Source organism: Rhopalosiphum maidis, chromosome 4 (genome assembly GCF_003676215.2).
Source record: "Rhopalosiphum maidis isolate BTI-1 chromosome 4, ASM367621v3, whole genome shotgun sequence".
In the NCBI taxonomy this organism is placed as follows: domain Eukaryota; kingdom Metazoa; phylum Arthropoda; class Insecta; order Hemiptera; family Aphididae; genus Rhopalosiphum; species Rhopalosiphum maidis.
In genome coordinates this window covers 34738814-34756795 of record NC_040880.1, presented here as the reverse complement: position 1 = coordinate 34756795, position 17982 = coordinate 34738814, and the positions used below count along the sequence as shown (strand labels likewise).

The following is a 17982-nucleotide window of genomic DNA, read 5'->3' as shown; positions in this document are numbered from 1 at the left end:
TGAGACATCCTGTTAACAACTTATTATAAACTATCCGTCTGTAGGGTGATTTACCAACATATTCACCCATTTTTTTTCTTCAATAAAACAGTTATTCAAAATCTAATTTTTGGAATTTTTAAATATATTTAAAAAACATATTTTCAATTTACTGTGGGTTTTTGAATTATTTAGAATACCATCCTATGAACATGAAAACTTCCGTTTTTCGTATAAAAATCTCTTTTTCTACTATAAATTATTTAGCCAATCATTTTTTGGAAAATATTAACGATTAGATATTAAATAATAAAACAATCGAAAAAGTGCTTCGACCGATGCAAAGTAAACTTGTATACCAATTAAAACATCTTTACTTATTTTAAATCGAACAACTAGAAGTACCTTAATTTTTGTCAGGCGTATAGCTATGTTCCACGTGTGTTAGACAAAGACAGAAAGTCACCGCTTCCAATCCCCTTAATAAAGAAAAATATTGGGGTAAGCATGTTTAGTGAATCATTCTGTATAGTGGTCCTCGCATCGTCGTTAACTGCATCGGCGACGCAATTGAAGACATAATATATACATAATATAATAACACGACCCATTTACTTCCCGGGGGGGGAGGGGCGAATTCCGGTCTTCCTTCCCCCCTAATTACTGCAAAGAGTTCGGATTTCGTTGATTTTTCTCTGGACTATCATTTTTTTTTCGTCAAAATCGGCGTGCGCTTCCTCGGCGGCGGCGGCGGCGACAGCGGTGGCGCTGGTGGGAGGTGGAAGGCGCACTAGTCCCGGCACGCCGTCCGCGTGCGTACTATTCTATGCGCCGCTGGAGTGGGTTTCCGATACAAAAATCGGTTTCGGACACGAACGAATCGTGACAGAACTGCGATCCGCGCGGCACCGGTGATACGTAGGTACCTCTATACACGATATCGTATTTGATAATAAGATAAACGCACGCGCCACGACGTCGGTCCGAGATTTCGTTTTCGCCGTCCAACCGTTTCGAATACGAATTTTTTTTCAGTCTCTGTTTCTCACCGGAATTTAAATAGAAAGGTTTTTTTTTTTTTTAAATTAGGTTCAAAATTGGACGATCGGTACATTTTAATATTAATTAAAATTTTGAATTATTATTACATAATAATTTACGCGTCCGGAACGCAACGTGAACATATATAAACCCTTTTATACGCGAGCTCGTCATATGTAATTAATAATAATAATTATAATTGTTTGAACGTCAAACAAATAATATATATAATATTAAATTATTATCGTCATCGCTGTCGTTATATTTTCGTCCAACAGCGGACAGTTGTCAATCACCGGTGATCGCTGAGTATACAATAAGGCAATAATATATAACGATCATCGTGTCACGCCGCCGTCATGATGATGATGGGTCGTCGTCGGCTCGAGCTTTTGGTGGCCACGCTCGCCCTGATTAACTGCAGGACGGCAGCCAGGATTTTTGTCGAAGGTAAAACCAGCGAAAATATAATAATTAATAAATATTTTATTCAAATGTGTCTTGCTACTTGTGGTATACATCTGTATAAGCTCCAGTTGTAAGTTATAAATCCCGAAAATTATATATATAAAATAAGTTCTAAGGAGGGTTAAAGACGATGTGCACTTGTTTTTGTAAAATTTCACTCAGTTTTAATAAAAAATAATGTTGAACGAGGCACGTTCCAAACATTATGTACAATATAATTACTCACGAATACCAGACGACGGTCAGCCGAAAAATAATTTGTGTTAAACGTCTAAAGCGTATACCTAGTGTTAATTATAATTTTTAAAATAATAATAAAAAATATATGTCTGTTTAATAAACTAATAAATAGCTGCAATCTAAAGATTATGTAGTTAACATTTATAAGTGATAATATAAAAATGTGTATATTAAGATTTTATTTCTAAGTTCGTTACGTCGTTCGTTTCTAACGCGTATAGATAATAACGACGTTTTGATTCTAAATCGAACGGCATATGCAATTTTCAACTAAAACAAATATATTTTATAAGTTCTGTAGAATGATTGGATGCGGTGTAATTCGAACAATTTCACCGTCGAACCATAGAAAAGCGACCGGCTAATTATGAAAATACACTTTATAATTTTTTTATGTATATTTAAATTTCCCCTTTTTATTGTTGTAAGAATATTTTGTACGACGTTTGGTTTATTTGTACATGTCGTTTGGCAGAACATTAAAAAAAAAAAAAAAGAATAATTAGCCTAAAATATTGAGTTTAAATAGTTTGAAGAAAAATGAAAATAAAAATACATTAATAATGAAAAAAAAAATTAAATGTAAATTGAACAAACAAAGAGATGTTTATCAACCCTTTACGAAGGGGATATTACCATGATCTTAGGAATATATTCAAATGACGCCGCTCTCTTCTCCCCTCGGGATACGATGTATTAACGGCACAAGTTTGTATTATTTTACAACGCGTTTTCTCTTGCAGCTATGTTCGTTTTCATGTCCAATTAGCGATAAAACTACTGTATTATACGGTCGAAAAGATCAAGTGTCTTTGTCGTTTATATAATTATTACGCGGGTACGCAATCAGTGTGTGTAGTGCTTCATATGCATTTACATTACAATATATACGCGCGTTATTAAAGAGCGGTATTAAAAAAATAAAGACCAAATGCACACGTGAATCTATACTATGTAATAGTGTAATACTGACAATTATAGTGATTGAATATGTAAACGCAGTAGCGCTTGGCACGTGCTAACAGATTATCGACTTATCGTAGGTGTATTGTGACATATTTCATATAAATATATTACGTATAATATGAATACTGTATGGATTTTAGTGTTACACGGGGAATTTATGGGATTTGCATATTCTAGTGTTATGCGAGTCATGTGAAAACGATTTATAGCCAACAAAGTTAAACACTTGTTTGGTCGTTGGTGAATTTAAATTGAATATTATTTTAGATTTTCGTGGAGCCGCGAATGACGTAAAAATTCGTTTTACAATTATGTTTGTTGTTGTTTTTTTTTTACGTGTATCTACGTCATCTTTAAGAGTAGAAAAAATGCTAAATAATTTTGAGGGTGGTTCTGATATAAAATGGGATTGAATCGTTTTTCGCGTGTAATAATATTTATCATTTGAATTCAAATTTAACAAATCCATTACATAATTATACTTAATGATAATTTACAGTATACACTCGAAACTTATAATACAGTACAGAATGATTATGCCTGGATCTGCTTTGTTTTTGATGCAATTGCATTATCTACACCTTAGATCATTTTCCTATAAAATCGATTCATATTTTTCGACTATTCTAATCATATTAAAGTTAAATCGCAATTTTTTAATAATACCATACTGGTAATATACTTAAAGGTTACTATTAATATTATTTTCCTCTTATAAAATATAATAATTATAAAAACAATCATTCTTCTTGTTATTAAATTAAAACTATAGTTGCCGGCTATAAAATAACCAATAACGTAAATACATATTAGGCATATATATAATAAAAAAAATCTTGAAATCAAAATATTCGAACATTTTTAAATTAGAAAAACGGGAGAATTTGCTGTGTTTTATAGAAAGTGTCAACTATTTTCATCATATTAAGTAGGTCATTGTAATGTATGTGTTAAATTTGAATTTATTGATAAATCATTGTAAACCTATGAAAAACGATTCTGGGCACTAAGCTTGAAGTTGGTTCTTAAAAAAAATATCAACAGATATTTTATTATAAATTGATATAGCTATTAGTAATAGATTTTTCTTTAAGTAATACGGTTGATTGAACTAATTTTTGTCAACAATAAACCATAAAAATTATATAATAATTATTGTAATATTATTTTATATAATATTAGGTAATAGGTATTAATAACTGATAAATCATTACATAAATACTTTAGAACAGCATGCATAGATTGTATAAATAACATACAATTAATGTATGTATTTTTAATTTGTCGTCGTGTATAGTATACATCATAATGTACATAATGGAAAGATATTTCAAGCCTTATGAATAACACATTTTTAATTACAACAAAATAACTAAAATTGTTAGTTGTATTTTGTTTAAATGTCCAATTTTAAAAAAAATTAAAATTGGCATGTCTATAAAAAATGTAACCAATATATATTTGGTATTTTTAAAATATTATAATAATAACAATTTATGTGAGATTTTTTAATGCATTTTAAAACTATTTGGCTCAGCATTAACATTTTAATCAACATCCATAGAAAACAAAAATAATACAATTAGAAATTTTCTTATGTCCATATAAATAGCTTAAAATTAGTCTAAATATTTAATAAATTGCATTGTGCGGTATAGAAAATAATAATTTAAGTAATAGTTAAATGTTTCAAATGTCTGCGATTATTATTTTTTAAATTAAAACAAAATAACCAAAATAGAAGATGTCTTTATTTTACGTGTGGATAATATATGTAACTTTATTATTTTTTTCAATTTCCTAAAATAAATCTTTTGAAGAATATTGTATTTTCAAGATTGAAATCTAAAACAAATATTAAATGATTTTTTAACAACAAAATAATTTTTTTTAGATTTTGATAAATTTATTAAAATGTATACTTAACTAGAACACTTAACCGCTTAGCTATACTCATAGTTTATGTAGCTGCATTTTGATGTATACCTATTCTAATTTTTTGTATAAGAAACTTATTATTATTAGTATGACCATTATTAGTATTAAACTTTCAAGTTTTTTCACTCAAAAACAATACTTTTATTGTATATTAATCGAAAAAATTTCAATTATTTATATAAATAATATTAAAAGAATACAAATATTATGGATATGATATAATTTCTAAAAAACTAATATAAATACTTTGTAAAAAATCCAATACTTCTTAGAATTCTTCAACAACAATTTATCAAAAACAAATAATTTTGGAAAAAAACTCCGAATTTCCTTAATAATCTTTTTACCGACGATTTTTAAACTTTCCAACCCGACATCTTTGCTTAAACACTCCCCCCCCTCCTGAAAAATGCCAATAACATCCGATTTTCTACCACGCAGAAACTATTCTCAAAGTTGTAGATTGAAGCATTCTTTATTCATTAAACCCAAAAGTTTCAAAAAAGAATGTTCTTTTGTTGTAAATTCAATACATTCATTGATCCGCTAAAAATCTAGAAAGTTTCCAATGAATTTTTATACCATTTAGATAATTATAATACTAATAAATTATAACCGTTTTTAGGCCTGTGATTATACCCATCCATATAAGCATGTTATTAGTTAGGAATGTTTAATACAATATCTGTATAAACATTATACATAATAAGAGTGCTATTTATACTATGTACTGTATACCTTTAGTACTCACATAAATGAAGATAAGAAATATATAATCGTTACGTTTTTTTTATTACTACTATAAAAAACACTTGTAAGTGCAATTTATACCTATATTATCTAAATTTAAAAAATCATCTAGTTTTATTGATTGTCGATTGAATCTATTTGAATAATATACTTATTGACGAGTTTACGTACGATGAAGATACATAAAACAATAATGCAGTACATTGAATGACACTGTGTAGTATGTTCGCCCAAATTTTACGATGCAGATAGTAATAAAGTAATAAAGTATATTTAAATATACTCTATATTTCTATTATATAATTAGGTATTATAAGTAATGTTTATTTGCTGAATGAGAAATTAGATATTTCTTCTGCTCAAGTTTTGTATGATGTATTGATTTTACAACGAAGTGTGTTTCTTTTCCGTGTCTGCCATCCCTTTGGTGCAATAAAAATGCTTAAGATTTTCAGTTTTGATATTTTTTCTGATCGGAATGTGAACTTAATTCTAACTTTTTTTAGAAGGAGAAAGTCAAAGGTAAAAATGTCCAGTGCTTAATAAGATATATTATATACTATCTTAATTGGGAAAAATAAACAAACAATTAAAAAAAACCGGGAATTTTTATCAAAACCAGTTTTTAATGAAATTAATTTTCTCAGTTGGCTGAAATCCAAAAAACAAATAAACGTAGATACTTTGTTAACCAACTGTTTATATTTGCATTTTCTGTTATAATTTTAAAAATAAGTTGTTAACAAAATCCATCTACTAGTAAATCACGAAAATTTAAAAAATGTGTACACAATAAAGTGTAATAAATGTTAAATTTTTTTTTTATAAGTTTCTCATTAGTGGTTCATACTAAAACAAAAATTGTATTAAATATTTAAACACGATTTTTCTTTACAAACATTTAAAATTCAAAATTTGACGAAGAAGACTGAAAATCATTTATATTGTTGTGATTTTAAAATATTATTTGTGAAAACTTTAAACTTCTTTAGATATTATATTTATAAACATATTTAAAAAAAAATTAGATGGTAATAACTAATAGGTATAAGCTAACAGATAGTCTTCGCTCAGAATTGTTTTTGGTATGTAATGATTTATCATTGAATTCAAATTTATAACATCCATAACAATTACTTATTCTATACACCTAACCATCACCTAATCAAGAAAACTGTATACCTAATTATTACCTATAGGCACAATTAAATAAAAATTAATTTGAATAAAAAATAATGATATAATTTAATTTATCACTTCGTATTATTGTTGCAATCATAACACATCGTCGTATACATAATTAACTTAAAATAAGTTACCAACACAACGATAAAAGTACCTAACATTGTTAATGGGTTTTATAAGACCACCACCATTCCTCTAACTTTCTACAAGTTTCTTCGTTCACATGGTATAGGCACTAATTCTCGGATCTACAAAGTTTCATCTAAAGTTGTGTTGTCTCGTGAATAAATTATGCTCGTTGAGAGAACTGATTTTCCGATCTGACGTCGACGTATCTTTTAATAACGGCGGATCACAGATATTTTTATTTAATACATTTATAGTACATAAAAAGGTCACACAATTATCGAATACCGATCAACTACTCAATCAATAGGCATATCACACTGATCACTGTCGATGCTGTTATCCAAACATTACATATTATCATATACTATAATAAAGAACATAATCAGGTATTTTATGTGTAACCACTTAAATGAATCACTCGTCCGCGCCACTCTCTATAGTCCGTATATAATAGGTCTATATTATAGATAATGTATTTTGCGTGTTATATACTTATATGTATTATACATAATAATTTACGAATAAATACGTTATCATGTAGACGAAACGTATTGGACATCGGTGGGCAGGGCCGAGTTGGACGAAGCTCTAAACGTGGCAATCAACAACAAAGTCGCGAAGAACGTGATCCTGTTTATCGGCGACGGAATGGGACCGAACACAGTAACGGCCACGAGAATTTACAAGCACGGCGAGAGCGGACGATTGACTTTCGAAAAATTTCCGCACATGGGGCTGCTCAAAGTGAGTACTGTATTTCAAAAAACTTGGTCGTAATGGTTACACTAATACTAATGTAATATTAAATATCAATATAGTACATATCATACGTGGGGTAGGTCTACAGCATTAAACAACAAATAAAAAAGAGAAAGCAAAAAGTTTTGTACATAATTCTTTGCCACGGATCAACGTCTAAAAAAAAATACGTACAAATACATTGTTTATCATTTTTTTTGTATTAACTTTTTTAAATAACAGCAAACTTTTTGATTTCATATTTCTAAACAAAACATTTTTCTGATAATTTGAATATGTACAATTTAAGAACAAGTGGCTATTTTTTAGTTATAAACTTATACATTTTAATGGTGTATAATATAATATAATATACAATTTACGGTGACAATGAATATACGGGTTCTACAGTGTTGTGGACCGTAGTCCTTAAGTGATCGAATAATATCAAATAAAAATAATGTTTAATGCAATACGTTATAAGTACGGAAACAGTCACTAAATCGTTTAAGTCACCAAGTCGCTTTTTCGACGAAGGTCACTATATTTTCAATGGGTTCATGTGATTATTGTTAACCATTGTTGTTATCCTATAATTGTCATACATTTATTATTGGGGTTAGGAATTAAAAGAAGCGATTTTATATAAATCCCCTACTATCTCGATGTTGGTGACACGCTCTCTGTGTAATATCGTATACTTTTGTCACAACTCACGACAATAAAATTATAGCAAAATTGTTTTAACAGATATTGTAAACGGAATTATATAATATGAACTATATATTACACAGCTGCAGGCGCCTAACCGTTAGTGCCTCCGATAAACGCATTCTTCCGCTATTGTTGTCGTTTAAATACGATTTGTCGTCTGCGTACTTAATGTTAAAATTAATTTTATTTAACGTCTGATCGTGTTTACGATCCATAAATATTTACATAATTATTTCGGGAAACATAATAGTAAATTATTAGATTGTTTTCATAGAAAAAAATCGTTTTAATATAATAGTAATCTTAATTATTTTTAGCTGACGATGTGTTTATTTTTGTGAAATTTGTTATTCAACAAATAAGGTATAAACAAGAGTCTTATGAAAATTAACATATTATTAATTATTATAGTTGTTAAATTAAATTAAAATAAAATTCATTTTTACAATTTAACCTATCAGCAACCGCTTTATCATTACAATTTATTACTACTTAGGGCAAACGGTTATTAGATAATGACTGCGTTATATCATAATATTATATGAGTTATAAATTATAATTTTAGAATACAATTCTTATCTATTTTATTATGAAAATTATAATATTATTTTATGTAGAGACTATTTTTATTCCGATATTTTTTTTTTAATGTAAATACACCATTAAATATTCAATCAACTTTTCTAAAAATCATTAAGTGTGTGTGTGTATACTGTACAGTAATAATTGTACGATATTTAATTTATTTAACTAAAACATGAATTAACAACAGTATTACGACTTCGCACGTAAGTATACTGTACAAAAATACCATCCACTACTAATAATGGTCATCATATTATGTAAATATAAATACAGTAGCTAAGTGAATTTTATTTGCCGCACGTAAAAATAAAAAAATTAGTCATGATTAAATATAGGGTCATGTTGTTTATACACACACTTCTGTAATTCTGTGTAAATCATAATTAATGATGCTGCATACACAGCACATTATTGCAAATTAATTTTATACTTGAAAATATGTAAATTTGTTACGATTCAATTGATACAAGCATATTAATTTACAAACCTCTTATTTAAATTGAAAAATTGCAATATTTTAAATACATTATCGGTACAAGAAATTTAATATTATGATTTTTCAATATAATAATCATAGTCGACTTTATTGATTACATAATATGTATTAGTTGTTCATTAAATACTATAGTGTAGTATGAACAATTCGATTTCAATAAGATCTTTAAATTATTAATTTTGTTTTCCATAAAATACGCCACAGTGACAATCCGTTTAGGTACACACTTTTTTTCTTAAATCATGTCACTATTCTGATAAATCATTTGACAAATTAATAGTTTATAATATTATGGTGTTATGGTCTATCGGTGCATATTGAGTTGATCATTGTTTTAACGCATAATATTATTTTCTTATTACTTGTTAAAAATCAACGAAAAATCTCATTCCAATTGGTTACTCATTTGGTCGTTTTCGTAGAAATGATCATCGTTTGTTATCCGGCTACATTTTATACTCTATGATAGGTATAAGTATCGAGTGATTTTTATGGATGGACAATACGTATTATCATTGAGAATACATCGCGCGATTGTGCACGAAATATTTGTCAAATAAGTGGTACTACCTAACGTTTCACGTTCGGGATTTGGCTGCACAATTATTATGTTTCAGATATAATTTATAATTTCCATTGAGTATTAATCCAATATACGTTTAACAAAAAAGCATAATGACATACCTTATGTACATTCGTTACACAGAAACAATTTGCCCAAATCAGGTTTAAAAAAATAAATAATGTCAGTCCATAAAAATATGCCAACGGGAACAAACGCAATTGGTTCAGGGACGGACAATCGACTAAAAAACACTCGTGGGTCTTTAGTAAATAGCCTTCATGTCATTTAGTATTCTTAATCAGCACCTAATCGCTCATTTATCGTTTTTGATATTATTTTTTTTACATAATTTTAATTCATTACAAAACAATATTTCTTACCATTATTTACCGTTATTATTTTTTAGGATTTTCATTTTTTTTTTTTTTTTTTTTTTTTTGGTATTAAAATGCATTTATAATTTCATATTCAGAAACAGATTATTCTTCGAAATATTTCGATATAAAAAAATTGAATTTTAAATCAGTTGTATTTTAGTCATAAGTACCTATATATAGACTATATAAACAAAGGACTTTTTGCATTTGCATGTTTGTTTAGCGCGTGTATTTTATGTTGAAACAAAGCTTTATTTTTATGAACCATATTTGTGTATATTTAGATTTTTATTTTTGCTTTTTGTGTTATATTTTATTTTTTTAAAGAGGTTGGAGTTAGAGTGATATGATTACATACTTAATATTTTTTTGTCCAAATTTTAAATATTTAAAGGATAGTTAATTGAAGTGAAATGACATTCATTAAGTGTACTTCTCAAAATGTTGGTCCACTACTTCATTTATTTAAATTTTAAATACTAGTGTATATTTATAGATGCGCATAAATTATTAATTATTTTTACAATAAGTAGTTGGGTTTAAGTGAAAAATTGAGAAATTTAAGCATGTGGTAATGTGTGAATAACATACAATACCTGCAGTATTTATTGGTATAACTCTAAAAATAAAAATTGAAGTTAATACTAATAAATTCTTTTAAAAACGAGACTATTGAATATCGCTAATTATTTATACCATATCGATTGGCCAGCAAAGAGTTTATAATATTTTTGTAGAAATTTGCCGTTCTTAAAAAAAAAATAAATAAAATGTGTCTCGAAAAATATTTTTCGAAAATATAATAATAATGGACACGCTTACCATAAAATAATATAATATATTATATTATATTGGCTAATATATGCATGATGTCATCCTTTGCGTTTCAGACGTATTCGGTCAACAAACAAGTGCCGGACGCAGCGAGTTCGGCTACTGCAATGTTCACTGGTGTAAAGGTCAATCAAAAGATTATTGGCCTGGACGCAAATCACTACATTAACGATACAAATTACTGCGACAATGCCAACTCGCAGAGGATTGGACTCGAGTCGTTGGCCACATGGGCACAAGATGCTGGAAAAAGTACCGGTATGATGCACTTTAAATTAATATTAAACATTTTTTTAAATTTTTGTTAGATATAACATTTTTACTGTAATAAATAAGATTATGTTGATTCTTGAGTACTATACTTAAACAATACCCACAAATAATACAAAAAATACGAGCTTTATACTGTTATACATATTGTTATCAAAGACGTGTGGGCATTAACTAGTAAATTAGCTAAAAAGTTAAAAACTGTTTTAAAGTTAATATTTTTTTTTTCATATTAACTTTAAACTTAGTGGGTAAAAATTATTTTTACTATTAATATTAACTGAATTCAATATTAACTTAACTTGATCCCCTTTGCATATTATATACAACACGTATAGTCATAACGTGATGTGTGCATATTTTTATGTGTTATAACTATATTTAATTAGAAAATTAAATATTTGATGCTTATAATTGTAAACATATTTTATACTTTAAAATTTTTCGAATTTTTTCAGTAATTTTTATTGTAGTAATAATATTATTGGCAAGTACATTTAAATTTTACACCACGAAATTAAATCAATCTATACTCGGTTATGAATCGTTAATTACCACGAGAAATAAAAATAAAACAAATGAAACTGCAGAATATTGGAACCGTTCCAAATAGTGTTTTTGGATATCATATCAGAATATTGTTATAGTTGTTGCCTAATTATTTAAAAATAGATAACTATCCTTAGTAAAATAGATGAATAGATATTATGTTAATCATAACATTAAAAAGGGGAAGATCGAATTGCAGCCATTTTGGCTCAATTTAAAAATAAAAAAACTTGATTTTTTTGTGAACATTATTATAGAAAAGTTCAAATTTAGTTCAAATTGGATGTTTAAACAGCAAATAACGATTTTAGTTATTTCGTTGGATTTAAAAATTATTTTATCACGTACCTATAGTGTTTTGTTATATTTTATAAACACGTTTAGATTCATTTTATGCTATTGCCAGTATTGCCTTTGTATTATATAAATATAATGCATAGTTTATTCCGTAGTATTACTTGTAGTAAAATAAATTGCTTTCTGTAATAATTTATAAATATATATATATATATAACAATAACAGACTGGCAGTCTATCAAATGTATAGTTAAGTACTAGAATAATTAGTACGATGTTTGCGGTGTTAATTAATTCAACATACTGAATTGAAAATAGTAAAATAAATTATTAACAACATAAATATATATATTAAAATATAGGTATAAGTACAATGAAGGCTGGCAGGCCGTCTGCGTTCCATGATTTATCATTGAAATTATGTCTATAAAACACGTCCATTACAGTGACCTACTCAATGACCAGTTGCACTATATCGACTTCTAGTGGAGTACAGCGCAGAGAGGTTTTCTCCCTTTTTTTGTTGTTGCATATTTTTGCATACTGTCCCGCGTGATGTTCTTTATCTCTTTCAGCTGTGATATTCTCGGTTTATTTTTTTTTCTTATCGCTCTAGATTCGCACAAAATAATATATATATATATAATATAGTTGAGACGAACTAATACAAATTACAAATACAAATAATTCAGGAAAATTGCAATCGGTACTCAAACCCATCAGACTGCAATTAAGATAAGAGCCTCAAATACGTGTGGTTTACTGCGGATTGTTGTCGTTACTCAATGTAGATCATTAGGAAACGATATAATACAATAAAATATAACCTATGATGTACCTAGTTCATACTTTTTACTATCACATTCATGTGTGCGTACAAAATGTATTATAACGGTCTACACGAGATTATACTGAGCTGAGTAATCTATAAATTCGTAGAGCAATATTATAAAACAATTTTAATGATATTATTTTTATTTTATCGATTCTCTACTTTACGAGTTTAATTATTCTGTGTAATATCTCCTCATTTACTTCCAAAAGTTGCCGTTATAGTATAAAATCATTATAAATATTCCTATTTAAGACCCGCGCATGTTATTTATATGCCTAAGTACGTAACTTATCATATTTACATTAAGCAGTTATCACATTTAGCTTAGTTTTGATATTAGAGTATCTATTATTAAGCTTAAAGGTGACACAATATTTCGTGTGATTTGAATATGGATTCTTCGATGTTTTGATTTTGAAGTGAGTTATGTAATGTAGTGTGCAAAATATTACAATTTAAAAATACTTATAGTTCGCTTTAAAATTAAAACACAAAAATATCTATACAAAAACGCATCTTACAAAAAAATGATTTTAACGTCAAATCTAATAATATCTGTCAGTTCACTGACGTTTTCTTCTAACGAAGTTAAACGAGAACTATTTATCATGAATCAACTACCTATACCCGCGTTATGCATTTGTAAATTATCGATATTATATAATATAATCGTACCTATAAATATTTTCAATCAGACACAATTTCATGACGATAATGACTATACTATAATTTTTTAAATGAAATGTCTCGTTTATATTATAAAATATGAGTGTATGTATGTTAGTGGATAGTTAATGGCTATAAGCATATAGCTATATATACATATTATTATATTTTTAGAAACCTTGAGACGCGCGTATATTATTCTGATGAACTGTTCCCATATGATGAATGATGATATTTCACGTCTTGCGTACAAAACGTAATTTCATCAACGTTCTTGACATTTTTGAAACCCTACAATTATCTTCTACGATATTCCCTCTACGTAGTACATAGTCGTACACTCGGCTGTAGTAAGCCCGTACATCTTTGTTTGTCTTAAACGAAAAAGAATTGTTAAAAACATGATGCGATAAATGTACGCGTTCAACCTGAGACGGTAACTCGTAGCCAATCGTAGATTCATTATAATATATTATACAAGTATACAAGTGTGTGTGTATGCGCGCGTGTGTGTGTGTGTGGTTGGAACTCCATCGTCTTCAATATGTAGGTATACGCACACGGCGCACGCGGTATTTTAAATCAATTGTCTACATGCTACATGCAAAATCAATATTGGTCATTCGGTCAAACAAGTGCTATCGTACGCAATAGTGTTTGTCTGTAATCGCCAATCGTTTCCCGTTTATAATGATCTCGCGGTTCTCTTTGATCTCATATTATTACCAATAACCGGCGCATGCCGCAGCAACCATCATACGCCTGTACGTACAAACAGCTATTACACGTTGCGCGATTCGACGGCAGTGGCAGTACATTTTTTTTAGGCGTAGAAAGGAATCTCGCTTTCTTCTTAAAATCCAGGTTTAACAACCTTTTTTCTTAGTCCGTTTATACCTAAGTCCTACGTCAGTATTTAAGTTTTTTCTTTTTTTTTTTTTAAGAATCAAATTAATTATTAACAAATTTACAGTCTTCGTAGTTACACAAACAGGTACAATTAAGTTCTATCGCGCACACAATCAAATTAATTAGTTTAAAATCATCTGCACAGTCCGTAAACCACTATTACTACGTTAATTTTACGATATTAAAACGAAAACCATTGGTAATATTTTTCACGCTTCAGTTATTGCACACTACTGTAGATAATATTATTTCAAAGGTTTAGAACTATGCAGTCTAAATACGAAGTAGTAAGAGAGTTGGGTAACACTATTCGATTGTATACAATATGTATGAGCGCATCGTTCATCGAATGTTTGTCAACTTCTTTCTTTCATTAAACATTATACTCTAGTCGATACATTTATAACATCACTTATATTATGTATAGTAAAACATACGCGCAGTATTAAAATTTAAAAACATAACATGTCAATAAAAAATTGTATAATTGTATAGGTACGTTACGAGCAAATGAACATAACGTATATCACCACCGAGAGAAAATCATATTATATAGTAACGCGCAGTGTATAAGATGAAATATATAGTTTACAATTATAAACAGATGAATCGGAGTACATTGAATAACGTTTAATCAGGGTAGCCGAACAATTGAATTAAATTGTATTAAACTAGCAGAGCATTCAATGTATGGAATGATGATGGTTACCACACGCACCTCGCGGGTATGCCGGAGCGTAGAAAAGTAGGGATGAAATAAAATGAATAACCGCATGTGACCAAAAGCAAGGGTAGGAATACCTAAGGAGATCGACTGGTAATCGTAAGGGGGTTGCGGTATTTATAGAACAAAAGCAGCGCGCATTATTATCATCTACGTAGTTGGTCACGAGCCAAACACGGATAGTACGCGCGCAGAGAACTGCAGAGACATGAACGGGACGAGAATAGCTCGCGGTATTGCATTTGATGAAGTCCGGGAATTGCAAGGCGCTCTGTGTACCGGCGGTAAAGTGGATTTGGTGGTCAATCGATAGGGGCGGATTCGAGTAAAAGCCAAGCTATGTATATTATTGTATACCCACTCGAGTAAAGAGCCAATAATAAGGGAACAATAGCTGTGAAAGGGTCAATGTCTCCTACGAAATGACATTGCGCGACATTTCTCATGGTTTAGAGTAAGTCCGCGACACGTGTCAAGCTCGCAGTTACAAAAGGATTTAAGGTCAGTCTGCGTGTATTATACAAATACTGCGCAGTCGTTATAAGTGTAGTTAATTGTAACTTGGAATTTAATATCGTCGACGAATAAAAGAACTTAAGAATAGGAAAGATGAGTATTGAGAGGATTTATGAAGAGAGCAGATGAGAGTATATATATATATGATTAAGGTGACCTCCTTATAGCGAACACCGGAAGGTAAGGTAGTTGTAAGTATTGGAAGTGTGATTACTTCCTAGTGCTCGAAGTAGCGACGTGCACTGTCAATATAAAATTGTTAACAACAAAACATAATGTTATTATACACTATGTGAGATATATATATATACACGGGAGCCGTAGGTAATATATTATACCTTTTGTTCCTGTCAAATCACGCAACTCCGAAAAAAATACACCACCAGACACCAGTATTATTATAATATAATATAATATTATCATTATTATTATGTGCTTTATTATAAATCGGCAATGAAAACTGCGGTATAAATAATAACAGCGACATTCCTAGATATATACATAATGTATTATTATTATTATTATTATTATTATTATTACTAGCTAGGCAGGTACCTGAGGTACCTATGTATATGAGCGTATTATTTAACCGTATTTATATTATATAATATTATGCACTATCTTCCATTATAATACATTTATAATAACGTTAATAACCCGTCCGATAGATATAATAGTGTTATTTACTATGGATTTGTATTCGTCCAAACACTATAATATTATAGTATTTTATACGATAAAATACTATAATTATTTCGTAGTTCTATTCATTCCTCACGGGTGATATAATTATATGAGTACTGCGTGGCTTACGTTATAACACGCATACCTATATATTTAAGTAGATAGATACACCTCGTCCGCACTCCGCAGTATGCCAGTATATCTGTTCATATTATAGCTAGTCATGTAAACCGGTTGAAGTACATCGTTTTATGCTCATGTTAATTATGTTAAACTAATTTATATTTTTGTGTATACTATTCAAATTATATTGTTATTGTTATTGTTATACGATATAAGTCGGCTTATGGTTATATTGTTATGTATAAATAAAATACGTTTAAAAAATTTCCATGGCTCTTTTTTACTAAAACAAAAACCGGATTACAGATTTACGCATGCCTTACAGTCAGTTTCTGCCGAAAACGAAAATGTACGTTTAATCGTGCGACAAAATTATGGTTTTTAAATGATCACATAGTCAAAAGAACTAAATAAAAATATTATTACTCAATTTAGCCTATAAACACGATCTGTTAAAACTTTAAAACGTATAAATAAAAAAGTACTTATTTTGCCATATCGACGGTTATCGGTGTATATTGTTGTACAGTCTTAACTATTATTTAAAAATTTCAAAGCATTATAACATGCAGCGTGTGCATATTACATATTATGATACATATAATACGTTGCCTAAATCGAAAACCATTGGTTTCTAAATTTTTTGAGCGGAAACACCCTTGTTGAAAATGGTAATCGGATCTTTTTGACGTATACTACACGAATTTCACTCCTCAAAAAATTAATATCGTATAAGCGGTAGCGCTAACAGTGCAGAAAAAATAAAAATGATTTATGATAACTTTCTGAACAACTTTATCGATTCTATTTTGTACATCACTCACTATCATTATTTTATGACATTCACAGGCTTTGTGACCAACTCCAGGATAACCGACGCTACACCCGCTGCCCTGTACGCCCGAACGTCGAACCGGAAGTGGGAATGCAACACCGCCATGCCATCATATGCGAGAAACTGCAAGGACATCGCCAGGCAGCTCATTGAAGACCGGCCAGGGCGAAATTTTAAGGCACGTTATTGAAATTATAATTATATAATCTTAATATGTACATTGTAGTATAGTACATAGTACTATACATTGTTGTATTCATTTACGAGACCAAATCAGAGGGTTTAAGAGACACTTAAATATTTAAGGGAGCCTCAAAATATGTTGATGATGTCAAGCGAAAATTAATAATCTAAAAAATGATAAAACTATTTCAATATTTAAAACAAAAATATTTTATAGAATAGCCACATTAATAGAATGGCATACCCGCATATGCGTTGTCTCTTTTTTACCATTTATAAAGATAATAATATTATCTAGAGCTCGTCAGACAAAATGTTCATGACTCTATTCAAAATTAAAATATCAAAAAAAAAATTTACAAGACGTACTTACAATAATATTATTA

The 17982-nt window shown here is 29.1% G+C and overlaps 1 protein-coding gene across 1 annotated transcript in view; it reads left to right on the top strand.

Moving 5' to 3' along the window:
* The first annotated feature begins 846 nt into the window (after nucleotides 1-846).
* Nucleotides 847-17982, top strand: part of LOC113547809 (alkaline phosphatase-like) — a 25677-nt gene continuing 8541 nt past the window's right edge. The window contains exons 1-4 of the mRNA XM_026948324.1: nucleotides 847-1470; nucleotides 7238-7440; nucleotides 11062-11263; nucleotides 17428-17591. Of these exons, the coding sequence (XP_026804125.1) occupies nucleotides 1380-1470; nucleotides 7238-7440; nucleotides 11062-11263; nucleotides 17428-17591 (660 nt within the window). The 5' untranslated portion in view covers nucleotides 847-1379. The remainder of the gene's footprint in view (nucleotides 1471-7237; nucleotides 7441-11061; nucleotides 11264-17427; nucleotides 17592-17982) is intronic.